This window comes from Castanea sativa, chromosome 2 (genome assembly GCF_040712315.1).
Source record: "Castanea sativa cultivar Marrone di Chiusa Pesio chromosome 2, ASM4071231v1".
Classification (NCBI taxonomy): domain Eukaryota; kingdom Viridiplantae; phylum Streptophyta; class Magnoliopsida; order Fagales; family Fagaceae; genus Castanea; species Castanea sativa.
The window spans coordinates 32,987,527-33,003,169 of record NC_134014.1 but is presented as its reverse complement, the minus strand read 5'-3'; the positions used below and the strand labels follow the sequence as shown (position 1 = coordinate 33,003,169).

The 15,643-nt window shown below is 42.1% G+C and overlaps 1 protein-coding gene and 1 non-coding gene across 2 annotated transcripts; one reads left to right on the top strand and one right to left on the bottom strand.

Annotated features, from left to right (window-relative positions):
- The first annotated feature begins 9,275 nt into the window (after positions 1-9,275).
- On the top strand, positions 9,276-9,356 carry TRNAL-AAG (transfer RNA leucine (anticodon AAG)). The gene has a single exon. It is a non-coding gene; the product is annotated as a tRNA-Leu (tRNA).
- A 1,212-nt stretch (positions 9,357-10,568) lies between these two features.
- LOC142626348 (protein CPR-5) lies at positions 10,569-14,798 on the bottom strand. Its single transcript, XM_075800170.1, has 5 exons — positions 14,277-14,798; positions 13,102-13,158; positions 12,741-12,776; positions 11,864-12,592; positions 10,569-11,390 (listed from the first exon to the last, which is right to left on the bottom strand). The coding sequence occupies exons 1-5, from the start codon at positions 14,676-14,678 to the stop codon at positions 10,854-10,856; spliced, it is 1,761 nt and encodes a 586-aa protein (XP_075656285.1). The 5' UTR covers positions 14,679-14,798; the 3' UTR covers positions 10,569-10,853.
- Positions 14,799-15,643: the final 845 nt, after the last annotated feature.

Below are 15,643 nucleotides of genomic sequence, written 5' to 3'. Positions count from 1 at the left end.
TCAGAACCAGGAGTTGAATAGGGAGATCAACCTCAGGAGGCAGTGTCAAGGACACGTGGAGGGAAGGGCCCCAAGTCAGGAAGGAGGGGAAAATGTAGAGTCCGAAGATCAAACAAGGGGTACTGCTTCAAGAAGGGTGCCGCACTTGGAAAAAGAAATGGACTAGATGAGAAAAGCCATGGATGAAATGAGGGAAAACATGAGGCGAGCAAACCCAGTAGATGATATGGTCCACCGAACGGACTCCCCTTTCACAGCTTCCATCACGGTCACCCTCTACCCCCGAAATTCAAAATGCCTTCTTTAGACTCGTACGATGGAAATCGCGACCCTTGCGATCACATTGCAACTTTCAAGACGACCATGCACCTGCAGGGGGTCCCAGACGAGATCATGTGCAGAGCTTTTCCCACCACACTCAAGGGACCAGCGCGAGTGTGGTTCAGTAAGATCCCCTTAAACTCAGTGGGATCATTTGAAGAACTGAGTAAGCTGTTTGTCAACAACTTCATTAGAGGACAGCGTCACAAACGTTCCTCCTCCAGCCTACTGACTATAGAGCAAGGGGACAATGAGAGTTTGCGATCTTTTATCACCCGGTTTAACAGAGAAGCCTTAACGGTGGACGAGATGGATGACAAGCTATTGCTGGCCGCTTTCCACAATGGGGTTAATTCTGACTTGTTCATTCATAAGCTCTACGAGCAGGAACCACAGACTATGGCCGAGCTTGTCCATTCGGCCTTAATTTTATGAATGTCAAGACGCCATCATAGCCAAGAAAAGAAAAGGGTCGAGCGCTCGATGTAGGCCACCATCGCTATTCCGAGTGACCTCGTCCAAAGAAAGTTCGGGTAGACGAGAGAAAAGATAAGGATGGTAAGAAGGCCGCTCCTCCGCGAGGAATCGGCAATACACGCCTCGACTATGCCATTAGAGCGTGTTCTTATGCGTATCAAGGATGATCCGTCCTTGAAGTGGCTTCGAACAAAATGAAGGGAGACCCCAACAAGCGTAATAGGAGCAAGTACGCCATTTTCACAGGACCACGGGCATGATACGACGAGTGCTTTGACTTGAAGCGCAGACAGAAAATCTCATTAGACAGGGAAAATTGAGGAACTTCCTTGGACGAGACCAGAGAGATGAGAAAATGAAGGCCAAGGTGGAAGAATCATCACGCCCCCCACTAGGAGAAATAAGGGTAATTATAGGAGGAAGCTCGACGGCGCAGTCGTCCAAGTCAAGGAAGACATATCTGAAGGTGGTGCAGAACATCCAATAGTCTGGACGACCTCCTAGGACGAGGGAGATAGACCAACAGGCTGTTACTTTCACAGACGAGGAGGCAGGACGAATTCACCACCCACACGATGACGCGATAGTCATCACCCTACTCATCTCTGACTACACGACCAGGAGGGTATTGATAGACAATGGCAGCTCTGCAGACATTCTCTACTACCCCGCATTCCAACAAATGAGGCTAGAACGAGATCAGTTTCGACCAGCGAACTCGCCGTTGGTAGGATTTGGAGGAATGAAGGTGCAACCTGTGGGCACCATCACGTTGCCAGTGGTCGTCGGAACGTATCCGTAGCAGATAACCAAGGAGGTGAATTTCCTTGTTGTTGATTGTGCATTGGCATACAATGCAATTATTGGAAGGCCAACTTTGAACAGCTGGAAAGCGGTAACCTCTACCTACCACCTGTCCATCAAATTCCCGACCGAGCATGGAGTAGGCCAAGTACAAGGAGACCAGCTGGCTGCCAGAGAATGCTACTTAGCTATGTTGGCCATGGACGAGCACATGCAGGCGATGAGTATAGACGGAAGAAGGGTCGTGGCTGAGCCCACTGAAGCATTAGAGGACGTCCCTTTGGACGACAACCAGCCCGAGAAGTCTACCAGAGTTGGGGCTAGCATGGAAGAGGGGGCAAAGCACGCTTTGATTCGGTTTCTGGAGAAAAACCTCGATGTCTTTGCATGGAGTCATGAGGACATGCCTGGCATTGATCCGAGCGTCATTACCCATAGCCTGAACGTGTGTCCCTATTCGAAACCAGTGCGTTAGAAGAGAAGAGTTTTTGCTCCCGAGCGAGACAATGCCATTAAGGAAGAGGTGCAGAAATTGGTCGCCGCGAAGTTTATCCGAGAAGTTCATTACCCAGACTGGTTGGCGAACGTAGTCATGGTCAAGAAAGCCAATGGCAAGTGGCGGATGTGCGTGGACTTCACTGATCTAAACAAAGTTTGCTCCAAGGATAGCTACCCATTGCCGCGTATTGACCAGTTAGTGGACTCGACGGCAGGTCACAGGATACTTAGCTTCATGGACGCTTTCTCAGGGTATAACCAGATTCAGATGAATGAAGCGGATCAGGAGAAGACCTCATTCGTCACGAGCCAAGGGTTGTATTGCTACAAGGTTATGCCCTTCGGTTTGAAGAACGCGGGGGCCACATACCAAAGGCTGGTTAACCATATGTTCCGTCCTCAAATCGGGCGAAATGTGGAGGTTTATGTGGACGACATGCTGGTGAAGAGCCAGGATGAGGATAAACATCTTGACGACCTTCAAGAGACTTTTGATACGTTGCGACGGTACCACATGAAATTAAATCCGAGCAAGTGTGCTTTCGGGGTTTCATCAGGTAAGTTCTTGGGGTTTATGGTGTCGCACAGAGGAATTGAGGCAAATCCGGATAAAATCCAGGCGATACTGAACATGGAGCCACCGAAAAATATCAAGGAAGTCCAGTCTCTTACTGGACGAGTCGCCGCCCTCAACAGGTTTGTATCGAAAGCCACTGACAAATGTTTACCATTCTTTAAAGTCCTTAGGAAGGCTTTTGAATGGACGGACGAGTGTCAAAAGGCCTTCCAAGACTTGAAGACGTATCTAATGACGGCACCACTGTTGAGTCCGTCTATACCTGGGGAAGAGTTGTACTTGTACTTGGCAGTGTCCCCACACGCAGTAAGCTCAGCGTTAGTCAGAGAAGAGGGGAGAGTCCAGAAGCCGGTCTATTACACAAGCCACGCGATGAGAGGGGCAGAAGGACGGTACCCGATGATGGAAAAACTAGCCTTCGCATTAATCACGGCTTCCAGGAAGTTGAGACATTATTTCCAGGCACACGTCATCAACGTCCTGACAGACCATCCCATAAAGAAGGCGATGAGCAAATTGGAAGCTGCTGGACGGCTAGTACAGTGGGCCGTCGAGCTCAGTGAGTTTGATGTCAGGTACCTCCCGAGGAGCACAATAAAAGCGCAAGCGTTGGTAGATTTCATTGCAGAATTCACCCCCAGTCAGGACGACCTGAACAAGGACGAAGGAAATGAAATGTGGGTGGTTAATGTGGACGGATCGTCCACACTGTATGCAGGAGGGATTGAAATTGTACTAAAGTCCCCAGAGGGTGACAAGCTGGAGTATGCGGCCCGTCTGCAGTATCCAACTACCAACAACGAGGCTGAGTACGAAGCTCTACTCAAGGGGTTGGAATTGGCCAAGTCCTTAGGGGCGGAGTCGTTAACAATCAGAGGAGACTCTCAACTGGTCATTAACCAAGTAAATGGGATGTGTGATGTCAAGGAGGATCGAATGAAGAAGTACCTTAACAAAGTGAAACGCCTTGCTCGAAAATTTTCAGCCATAAGTTTTATTCAACTTCCCAGGGAAGAGAATGCGGAAGCAGACGCCTTGGCGAAAGCCGCCTCAGCAGGGGTCATAGACGAGATCGGCGACATCCAATACATGCCGAGCATAGACATCACAGACATACAGCAGATAGGAGGAGGAGAGAATTGGATGAGTCCGATAATAATTTACCTCAAGGATGGGAGGCTTCCAGAGGACAAGGATGAGGCGAGAAAGTTAAGGGTCAGGTCGGCCAAGTATGTCCTCATAAATGAGGTGTTGTACAAGCGAGGCTTTTCCTAACCCTACTTAAGATGCCTGGCTCCTGACGAGTCAAACTATGTTCTGAGGGAAGTTCATAAAGGATCGTGTGGAAATCATTCAGGGGCAAGGTCCCTTGTCCATAAGATCGTCCGTGCCGGCTACTATTGGCCAACAATACAGGCAGATGCTAAAGCCTATGTAAAGGTATGTGACCAATGTCAGCGTTATAGCAATGTGCCTAGACAGCCGTCAGAATATCAGACCCCAATGACAGCCCCATGGCCCTTCGCACAGTGGGGACTGGATATCCTGGGTCCTTTTCCCGTGGGAATCCGACAAATGAAGTTTTTGGTGGTGGGAATCGATTACTTTACCAAGTGGGTAGAAGCCGAGCCTCTTGCAGCAATCACTCAGCAGAATGTGAAAAATTTTGTGTGGAAGAATATTCTATGCAGGTTCGGGGTACCCAGGGTGTTAGTATCCGACAACGGACGCCAATTTGACAACGCATCCTTCAGGGATTTTTGCAATCATTTCGGGATCAAGAATCACTATTCCTCACCCTCCCATCCACAGGCAAATGGACAGCGGAAGTAGCAAACCGATCCTCGCTGAAAATCATCAAGACTCCGGCTCGCGGGGGCAAAAGGGATATGGCCTGCAGCTACTGTGTGTTCTTTGGGCCTATAGGACGACTGCACGAACTCCAACAAGAGAGACCCCTTTTAAACTAGCCTATGGAAGTGAAGCTGTCATACCAGCGGAGGTTCATATGGCAAGTCATCGAGTGATGGAGTACCGGGAGAAAGACAATGGGGAACAACTTCGCCTTGACCTCGATCTTGTTGACGAGGTAAGAATGAATGCGGAGCAAAGAACGGCAAGGTACAAAAATCTTATGGCCAGACAGCACGATGCCATGGTAAAACCCAGATGGTTTGGGGTGGGGGACCTTGTTCTCAAAAGGGTCTCCCTGGCGACTAGGAATCCAGCTCATGGAAAACTGGGACCCAATTGGGAAGGACCCTACAGGGTAATCAATTGCAAGAGGCAAGGGTCTTACTACCTGGAAGTCCTGGACGGGCGGAAGTTGGAGCATCCCTGGAACGTGGAACACCTGAGGAGGTACTATCAGTGATAAGCAAGGATGAGGGAAGTCAGTTGCAAAGTTACAGCTATGATTTGTGTGTTTGCTTATATTTACTGCTGTGTTTTTACTACTATTATGGTGTGTTATGAATAAAAGTGCACTAGTTCTTAAACTTGTGCACTACTTACAGACTAGCTTATGAAAGACGATGCTATGTACTTGATATCTTAATAAGGCACTAGCTTATAAGCATGCGCCAAGTTTGTGAACAATGTTCATGTAATAATATGGTTTGGATTTCTTATGTATTTGAATTCCAGTTTCCCTGATAATATCCACGGACGAGGCAAAAGCCTTAGACAAGTAAAATCTCGGGACGAAGGCAAACTCGTCTAAGTTTTCCTTTAAATGAGGATAAAGCAAAGAAAAAATGCTAAGGCCTTCTCGTCCAAAGCTTTCCTTTAAAAAGGATAAAGCAAGAGAAAGAAGCCAAGGACTGCTCGTCCAAAGCTCTCCTCTAAAAAGGATAAGGCAAGAGAAAGAAGCTAAGGACTGCTCGTCCAAAGCTTTCCTTAAAAAAAAAAAAAGGATAAAGCAAAAGGAAAAAGGCCAAGGCCCACTCGTCTAAGAAAGAAAAGTAAGCCTTAAGGTATAACGTTCCAGAGACGAGCAATTGTCAAGATGAGAAAACATGAACATTATAAACTGCTCTCGAGAAGGCGAATAATAATTGCCTAAAGGACAGGCCAAAGTAATGCAGTCATCATTAGTCCTAAGTGGGTCGTCCATAAAAAGATTGTAGACGGTTATTCAACACTTAGAGCATTGTTTAAAGGACAATGACATAAATGATAACAAACAAAGAAGATAGTCTTTAACTTGAAAAGGGTAGACGGCCACCGTCCAAAAACCCTTATAAAATAAACAGTAAAAGACATTGTTCATAAGCTCGTCTAGAACACTCTAGACGAGGAAATTGTACTTGAATAACATTTCAAATTCTTAAATACATTTTAAATAAAAAAAAGAGGAAAGAAAAGAAAGCTAAGTGACAATGATGATTGGTTGGAAACATAAACATCTTCTTCAAGAGGAAGGGGCATCAGCGTTGGGGTCGTCCTGGGCTGGTCTGGTGGAAGCGTCGTCCTCAATGTTGACATCGTCTGAACCTGTTTGGACGAGAGAACTTGTAGCAGCAGCAAGGTTGAGTTTGATGACGCTAAAGTCAACTTCAGGAAAGCTGTCCATAGCGTCCATCCTAAAGTCCTCAAACCCTGCTGCATAGTTTGTGTCCATCAGGTCAGTAAACTCCTTGGACACCTTGAATTCCTCCACCGCCTCGTCTTTAGCTTTCTTCAGAAGTAGGCTCAACTCGTCGTTCTCCTTTTGAAGAAGTTCAAGACGCTCGTCCTTCTTGGCAAAGTGTCGACTTCGGCTCCCCCACCAAAGCCTTGAACTCCTCAGCCTCGTCCCTGGCCTTGTTCACCACCTCTGCCCACGTCCTACAGTCGTGTTTGATCTCTTCTATTCTTTCTCTAGAAGGATCCTCGTCCCGTCCAAATCGTGGCCCTGCCCGGACGCCTATGAACTTGGACATTGCCTACATAGAAGAATAGGAAGTTCAGATGATAGAAATAATATTGGGCAAACATGGACAAATCAAGACGAGGCAAGGATGGTCACCTTGAAGAGATCGTGGACGCCAGAGTGCTCGAACTCTTTCAAGGACATGTTGTAGCACGCAGCTACGTCCTCGCCTTTCACAGCTTCTTGGAATTGCTCCCAAGCCAGATCCTCGTTCTCCAATAAGTTAGTAGAAATCCCTTGAGGAGGCTGGGACCAGTCAGGGGCAGGAGACTTGGACGGAGTGGCACTTAGGGGCGTGGACGAGTCAACATCAACGACCAGGACGGGTGGCTGGGAAGGAAGTTCAGGCCTAGCAGTTTCAGGCCTGGACGACCCAGACTTAGCTTTCTTCCCCCGACGACTTGGCAAGACACCTATCCCAAAACAAGGCTGGCAACACCATTCACCTCGGACAGCTAACCTAGGGTTTAAGTCATCAGGGATTTGAAACCAACTCCTAAGGGAATCTAACCTTCTCTCGTCCGTCCTAGAAGGAACCTCTAGAGCACAACTATATACGGTTTCCCGTTCGTCCAAAGGGGAGGACGGCGGGGAGCTCGTCGAGGTGTCGCCCCGTAGGCCTGTCCTCGTCCTAATACACTCCCCGAAAGGTTTCCGCAGAATCCTAGGAACACCGATGTGTATTCCTCGCCTGTGTGACCACTACTACTACTACTGCACTGGAAGTATCACAACTAGAGTCGTCGTGATACTCGTCTATGGCCTTGACCACACTGTCACTAGACGAGCAGGAGGCCATTGACAACGTCCTAACACTTAAAACGGAAAGCTAGAATAAGCGTAGAGAGATTACCTGGCTCTAGACGAGAGACACTAAGGACGCTGAGGATGTTCTTAGACGAAGCGACGGACGAGAGTGTCAAAGCAGAAAATTTGAAAAAGTGAAAGGGGCATGGGAGGGAAACCACTATTTATAGGCAGAAAAGTCTCGATAACCACAACGACGGAACCAATTAGAAGGCGACATGTGGCGCATGCCTTGAAGAAGTAAACTAGTTGACTAACCCCCTTTGGATGTGTGACACGTAGCGCATTTTGAAATCTGTCGATGCGTTGCATAACTCCTGGACGAGGGGCAACTGATGTGGGATGAAAACGCTGTGGGATGAAAAGGCTCAAACCGTCCCTGGACGGTCATCACCTCGGCAGCCGTCCAGGAGTTATCCTCAGGACGAGGGTAACTGACAAGGCCGTCCAGAGGATGATAGCGAAGCTACATCCTTCGTCCGGGGGATGAGCGCGGCCTGCCCCGAGAGGACTCGTCCACATAAAGCTTCGTGGACGAGTATGCTACACTTGGAATTATCAGGCACACTCGACGAAGGAGTTACAGGACGAGGAGATTATACTTAGAAGAATCTCTGAATATAATGTGACAATCCCTTATCCCACGCATAACCGTCAGGTATCCGTTGTGAAGTAGAAGTGTAACTCCTAAACGGTTACGGCAGTTACGTTTAATCCTCCTTGAATCCAGGAGAGGTCCCAATTTCAATAACCGCTCATGAAGGCCCTATATAAAGCCTGATTCAGACAAGGCAAAGGTATGTGATTCTTACTCCAAAGAAGTTGGAACTCAGATAGCATAGAGAGAAAAACTAACTTTGCCATCGGAGGGTTTTTGGCCGGCAGCCCCGGTCGCCTTTGATTCGTTTTTCTTTTTTCAGGCCGCAGAGAGAACCAGTAGTCCTTTGAAGTCCGAAGCATCCAACGTACTAATTTTTGCATCATCACCCATAATTCATAGGTAAACCTTAACGCTTTAGAAGCCATATATTTTCCAAAATGTTTCAATTCAACCATAAATGATAAATCTATCTGCATGACATAAACGGGAAGATGCTAAAACAGAATTGTGGGAGCTCAGGATCATCCTCAGGAGCCAAGGGCGGACCTTGTTGAACCCCGATTTTGGAGTGACTTGCCTTGAGTCCCACATCGCCTGTTTCCCCCCCCCCCCACTTGCTGACTTATATGCTTGGACGCAAGTCATTTGTATCATATCAACTCATTTGTATTATAATGACATTAATTTATTGAACCATGTAATAAATTAATTTTTATTTGTGTAGGTTTAGACTTTAAAGTGGTCGTGAGTTTAGAAAAATTGCAATAACCAGGTTCTATTATTTTAAGCTTTAAATTTTATTTTTAGTTAAATTATCATTTTTATATAAATTGTGTTTTGATAGTTAAATTCAATATATATTATTTGATTAATATTTAAATATAAAAAATGTCCCACTTAAAATTTTCGCCTAAGGCCCCCAAAGTTGTTGAGCTGGCCCTACAATTTGGTCCTTAAGGTTTGTAGTTATTTTAATTTTGGTTCACCAATTTTAATTCCAATTTCAAAATGTTCATTCAATCTATTTTGGCTACTAATCTAGCCATTAAATACCAATAAAACGATGTTGTTTCTTTTGGTTTAATTTTTTTCTCTCAACAATTAAATTGGCCATCAACATGAATGAAATGACTATTTTGAAAATGGAATCTAAGTGGATTAAAATGAAAACTGCCAAAAATTTAAGAGTAAAAAAAAGTATAATTTAATCAAGCGAAATAAAATATATGTTCTATTATACAGTCAAATAATAAATTCAGCTAACCATCAACACCAAAGTTGAGATGGCCGAGTTGGTCTAAGGCGCCAGATTAAGGTTCTGGTCCGAAAGGGCGTGGGTTCAAATCCCACTCTCAACATACATATGTGTTTTCTGGCTTTACTTTTTCTTTTTTCAGCTCTAGTGGTATGGTCTTAACTAAGTCCGAAATTCTAGCAAAAGAATTTCCAAATGACAATATAGCAACCAAATAAGGATATAGCCCAAGCTCACTAGTTGCCTTTTTATTATCCAAGTTTGATTGTGCCTCAAACAATAAAAAGAATATGTTAAATTAATTTATGAAACATAGAAAAGAATCCTAGACAGGAATATATTGAACAAACAAGTTAATCCAGAAACTACAAGGAAGGGTTAAGGCAACTGTCATTCAAGACAATTTCATATTTCATGAGAATGGATCCAAAGCTTTAAGATTAGGATCAGACATTTAATAGCAACTCAATTTAGAAGCGGCAAGAAAAAAAATTCAAAAGATCGAAATAAAGTTGGTATTAATTTGATGAGCACTTCATATGATTTTGCAAGATTTTGCCATGACAAAACCCAAATACAATGCCCTGCATATGACGTATCGTCAACTATTAGCTCAACATAGGATAACCTCTTGGCTTGAAAATACTAACTTTAAACAGTAACTTAATTTTATATCTGACACAGTTTCCAGTATTTTGCAAACTTAAACTGCAGAAAGAATAAAGAAATCAATGTTTTGTTCAGTATCTCTTTTTTCTCCATGCCAAATGAGCACCAAAATTTGTATGTTATTGTGGTTTCTCAAAACTCAATTTGGAAATTGGAACACATCTAGATTGTTTCATACAAAGACAGTTGATGAAGATTTCATATATATTTTTTTACAACAAATTAGTTTTGAGTTAAAACTCTAAGTTCTCTTTTTCTTCCCATTCTCACATCAATCAAATAAATGGCTTGTAATGCCTCCACCAAACAAAACACAAAAAAAACATGATTTGTTGGGACGAAAGTGCATGATAATAGATCATGTTTCGTTCTCATGTCAAAAGAATAACTGATATCAAATGTTTATTTTTGCTCTAATCACCTTTAAAAGGATTTCTTTGGTCTCAAAACGTGTAGTTTGGCACTCTAAAACACAGGCTTATCATTTCAACAGAAATCAGACAAGGAGGAAAATATTTATGGTCATAGTTCTCTCTCTCTCTTCCTTTTTTCTTTTTTGATAATTCAATTGTTACAACTTACAACTTACAACAAAAGTGGGGGAGAGGGGGGGGGGGGGGGGGTTGGATTCAAACTTTGGTTCTCCTTATGAAGACCAAGCTATGTCACTGTGCCAGACTAAAACTAAAATACAACAGCTTGATGTTACAATGCACATCTGTTCCAGCAGATGAATAAATAAACAAGGATATTGTTATAACTGACACACTAATAAATGACCCAGCTATTCCAGCAGAGTTTTCACCCAAAATACAGCAATTGTCGATTGCTTTTGACATCGTAGGGAGTAGAGACTAATAAGTTATGCAGCTCAAAGATCAAAAAGTAACATTGATACAGAATGTGTAAAAGCTCTTCTTGCTGCTCCAAACTATAGTTCATTACCAGTAATTAGATAATCTGTCACCAGCAGCAAAAAGTGATCTTTCCACTCACCAAGACTTGCAAAAGGCACAAGACCACAGAATAGTGGTAGAAACAAGAGCAAGATGGCATAGAACAGAGATTGGCGGATCCAGTAGGGAAATATTGCATTGCCTTTTGTCCCTTGAGATAAATTTACAGAACCATGAAGGAAACGGAACAAAGTTGATGTACAGACATTAGAGAAGAAGTGCAGCACACAGAGAATCTCCCAATATATGAGCCAATGATATCCACTCCCTCCCAGAGTATCTACACAAAGCTTGCCTGCAAAACCACAGGCAATTCCTAACAGCAAGAGCATGACAGTAACAGGCATTATCTGTTTTGTAGTTGATGAACGCTGGAGAAACAAACAAGCAATTGCGATAATCATGAAGACACCAAACAGCATTCGACTCACAACTTGGACCTGACACCGAAGGACATGCAGCCCTGAATTGAAAGATGCCATTGGGCTTGGGATCCACCAAGACTTGGACTCCTGAAACAGGAAAGGCATCAACAAACATTTCCTAGACAAGTAAAATAGCACTGGGAAGAAAATACAGCCAAAATAAATTGTCATAAGTGGAGTGTCCTCTGGCTGAAGCAACTGCTACTTATTTTTTCTTTTTATTTTATAAGCAAGCAAGTGCTACTAATCTCAAGAATATATTTGAAGATTTGGATTTTTTTTTTTCAAAACAACAGCAGCAGAAAAAAAAATTGTGAGCCATTAATATAAGACCTCAGACAAAACAAGTCCTAAACTAATTTTGGAGAACTCACACTGTTTTGCATGTATCATTCTATTTTGGATGAATGTATTTTTGGGATACCAATTTCATTGATAAACCACGTATTTTGGCAAATACACCTATTTCTTATTGTTTCCATATTGAACCTAGAAGCACATCTATGATGTTATGTTAGCAGAAATTAAAGAAGTTGAAAGCAGAAATAAATTGTACTTGCCTTGGGTGAAGGTGTACAAGATTCAGTAGCTTCAATAATCCTTTTGTATGAAAACACATAAGTGCCATATAACAGGGAAGCTGACATGATAAGCAAACCAGCAACAAGACAGTCTATGCACTTTCTAAGCAGCTCAGAATGTCTCGTCTCTTCTAACTGACTCTTGAGTTTTTCAGCTTTAAAAGATGCCTTTGATATTCCCATGGCTAGTTTTGACCTCTCTAAATGATTCGAATCATAGTTAAGAGCCAGCTGTGTCTCTTTCAACTTCAATCTTTTCATAGTAAGACCAAGCTCCAAAGCTTTAAGGTCATTAGAACGAACTTGCTCTATGAGAGATTTCTGAATACTGCCATGCATGGACTGCTCGATTGCAGAATCAGATATGCGCGGAAAGACACAAGCCACTTGATTTGTTTGCCCATGAAGGGCAAGTTCCTGAGTAATGGAACCAGTTAGCATATTTTCTCTCACCTCTTCAACGGTATTTAATAGATCCTGAGTTGCAAAATTTTGTAAGGCTGTGTCTGACTGAAAATCTTCTACGCTGGAGTTGTTTGTACATCTTCCCTTATCAAGAGTCACAGTAGGGCCTTCTTCATTAAGGTTGTTGAAATGATGTCCCCCACTTTTTACATGTGATTCATTGATCAATCTAAGGGTCCTCAAGGTGCTCCCAAATGACTTCTCAAAGTTCCTCATAAAACAATCAAAATTTATACCAAAGACCTGCAGCCAAATAGGCAATCAAGAGAAGAGGCAAAAAGATACCACTTTAGCAGCTTGTATATGGGTGATGTTGATATGAACTTCAAGGGGAAACTTAGCTTGAAAAACCAGAGTCATGGATGAGTCAGCAGTTTAAGGTCTGGCTTACATTGACTAAAGATTCTCTGACAGCCGAAGTGAAGATCTGCAAGCAAGAATAAATCAATATTAGTGGATGATCTACAATTCAAACTTCAATGCAATTTAGAAGACATGTCTAGAAGGTTGCAACCCCCACAGTAATGAAAAGTTACCAACTGTAGACATTTGATATGTGAATCACTGATGCCAAGGATCAATGATGCCTTGATAAGCAATAATTAAGAGCCCCACTGAAATATTCAGTGATCAAATTAAAGCTTTTGGGGCATGCCAAGAATGGTACATGGGAAGGACCCATGAATGCACATATCCTTTGGTGGAAGGCAAAGTTTAATAATAACAATATCTGATAAGAGGGCTATAAGTACCGTTGAAAGATGATCGATAGACATCCTTCCACCTGCTGTGTCTTTCTTTTCCAGAACCTAAGATCAACAAGTACAACATTCATTTGTTAATGCACTATTTTTTCTTATGGGACCTCACATAAAAAGTTTGATAGTATGGAATAGTATAGGTTAGTGTGTGGGAATCACTAGAGCAAATGCTAAATACAAATATCTTGAGCCACGGCTACTGGCTTTTAAAGTGCTCAAAGACTTTTATTCAATAAGGACCATACATGACACAAGACACCAAGCCTCAGCACTGATTTTATACGACCCCATGCAGTGCTTACCCCATAAAAATTAAAGCTAATAAAAATGAGAGAATTGACACAGAGCACATAGAAGTAAATTGAAAACTTAAACCATCACATAATTTTCTTTTTTCTTTTTTTTAAAAAAGCCTTCATGTTTGGAACTTAAGTTCAGACCAATAATTTTGAAGATGCCCATAGGTCACTCCACACACACATCAAGACATGCAAAAGATGCTCTCTTTGGTTTTTTTCCCCTTTTTCCTTGTAAGTGAGAGCATGACATTGGAAATATGAAATTAAAAATATTAAAGGCAGATAAAGTCCCTCAAACCTTAATTTTTCACACAGTACTATCATGTAACGACTTTCTTTGACCTTCAACTAAATTCAATCATTCACAAAACCCAACATCATATAATAAAAATAAGAATAAAGAACAAGAATTGCAGACAAACCCAGCATCAAAATAAAAACTTTCCCACCAATGACCATCCAAACAAATCACCAAAAAAAAAAAAAAAAAATCTCTATGCAACGAATGCCTTGTTTCAAAACATAACCTATAACTGAATTGTTAACTCAATCTCAATGAGCATAAACTTTCAAAGCATTTAAACATTCATAGATATCAAAACCCCAAAAAAGCAAAATCCTTTAAACCCAATTCCAAATTTCGGAACTTCCCATTCAATCAAAATTCAAAAGCATATCTGACACAAGAATAAAGAACGAGACTTTACAATCGAACACAACATCAAAATCGAAACTTTCACAATAAACCACCAAGTAAATCACCAAAAAATAACAAACCCAATAATCAAAATAACAAAAAAACCCAAAATTTCCAAACTTGAATCAATGAAATAAATCACACACAAAAAGGGGGTCAAAATTTCGAACCAGAGCAACAACAGCTGCAACCGACATCCCGAGAGGGAGAGCGATGGCGTCCACATTGCCGACATTACGAGGCGGCGCCGCACCAAACAGAGGCCTAGGGTTTCGGCGTCTGAGAACCACGCGCGTGCTCGAAGATGATGAGGATGAACATGAAGGCGAGGAATGGTTATCATGATCTTTTGATACCCTTTTCTTGTTATTGTTGTTCTTCGTGATCAACATAATCTTTTTCTTCTTCTTCTTCATCTTCTTTTTCGTATTCTCGTTCTTTTCACCGTTGTCGGTGGGACCCGTGGTCGTGGCTATAAGAGGAGGAGGATCTTGGACCATCGGATTGCCAATGGAATCGACGGTGGGAATGGAGGATTGTTGAGGCAAAGAAGAAGGAGCCTCCGATTCCATGGAGATGAGAAGAGAGCGGGACGGTGGGAAAGGTCAATTTTTGAATGATGTAATTATTATTATGAAAATAAAAATAAAGGTAAAAATAGTTTCGAATTGAGACAATTTTAAGGCACCCTATTGTTTGTAAAACTCATATGCACTATTATCACAATTAAATTTCATTCTAATTATTGGTGTTTTAATCTTTTTATTGAGTTTCTTTAGGGTGTTTAGACCGCCATCAATAGGTTTGACTTGAGCTTCTTCCTAAGTCCAAAAACCAATAAAAAGCAATAGTCACCATGAATATTCAATATAAAAAATAATATTCAATTTTTTTAATAAATGCAGCAAAAAAAACCGTAGTTGCTTATAGTCTTACAAATAGTCACAATAAACAACAACAACAACAATGATCAGAACTCAAAATACCTAAACATCCTATTCAACAGAAATTATACTCAAAAACTCCCAAAAAATAAGTAGTATATAAATCCTTGCCACCAACAATAAATACCCATTCAAAACCAATAAAACCATAAGCTCTTAAGCTATAGAACTCAGCTACGGTGAAGAGGGTCTAAACTCTGGAGTACTGGTGAAACACACGTGAGAGAATTCACAATTTCCCCAACAAAGATTCAACCTCTGTGACTACCCAATTCAGACCCACCCTTTTGCTTTTTTATGCTTTTCCAAACTTTTCGTACCTAGCCACAGAAGCCAAAGAAAACCCCTTCCTCTAAGCAAAGCTAGACTCTACAGCTCTACTCTACACTATACAACTTTGTCATGGTATATACTATATACCGATAATATTATTTGTAGTGCTCTTTAAGAAAGTTATCAACTTGGTTGCCCTTATAAAGGCAATGTGATTGGGTACCTTGGTTTGATTGGAGTCCTAGAAAAGGTGGATGAAAAGCGTCTCTCAGTTATGCTTCTAGTAATGTTTTTTGTTGACAATGATTCTAATATATGTT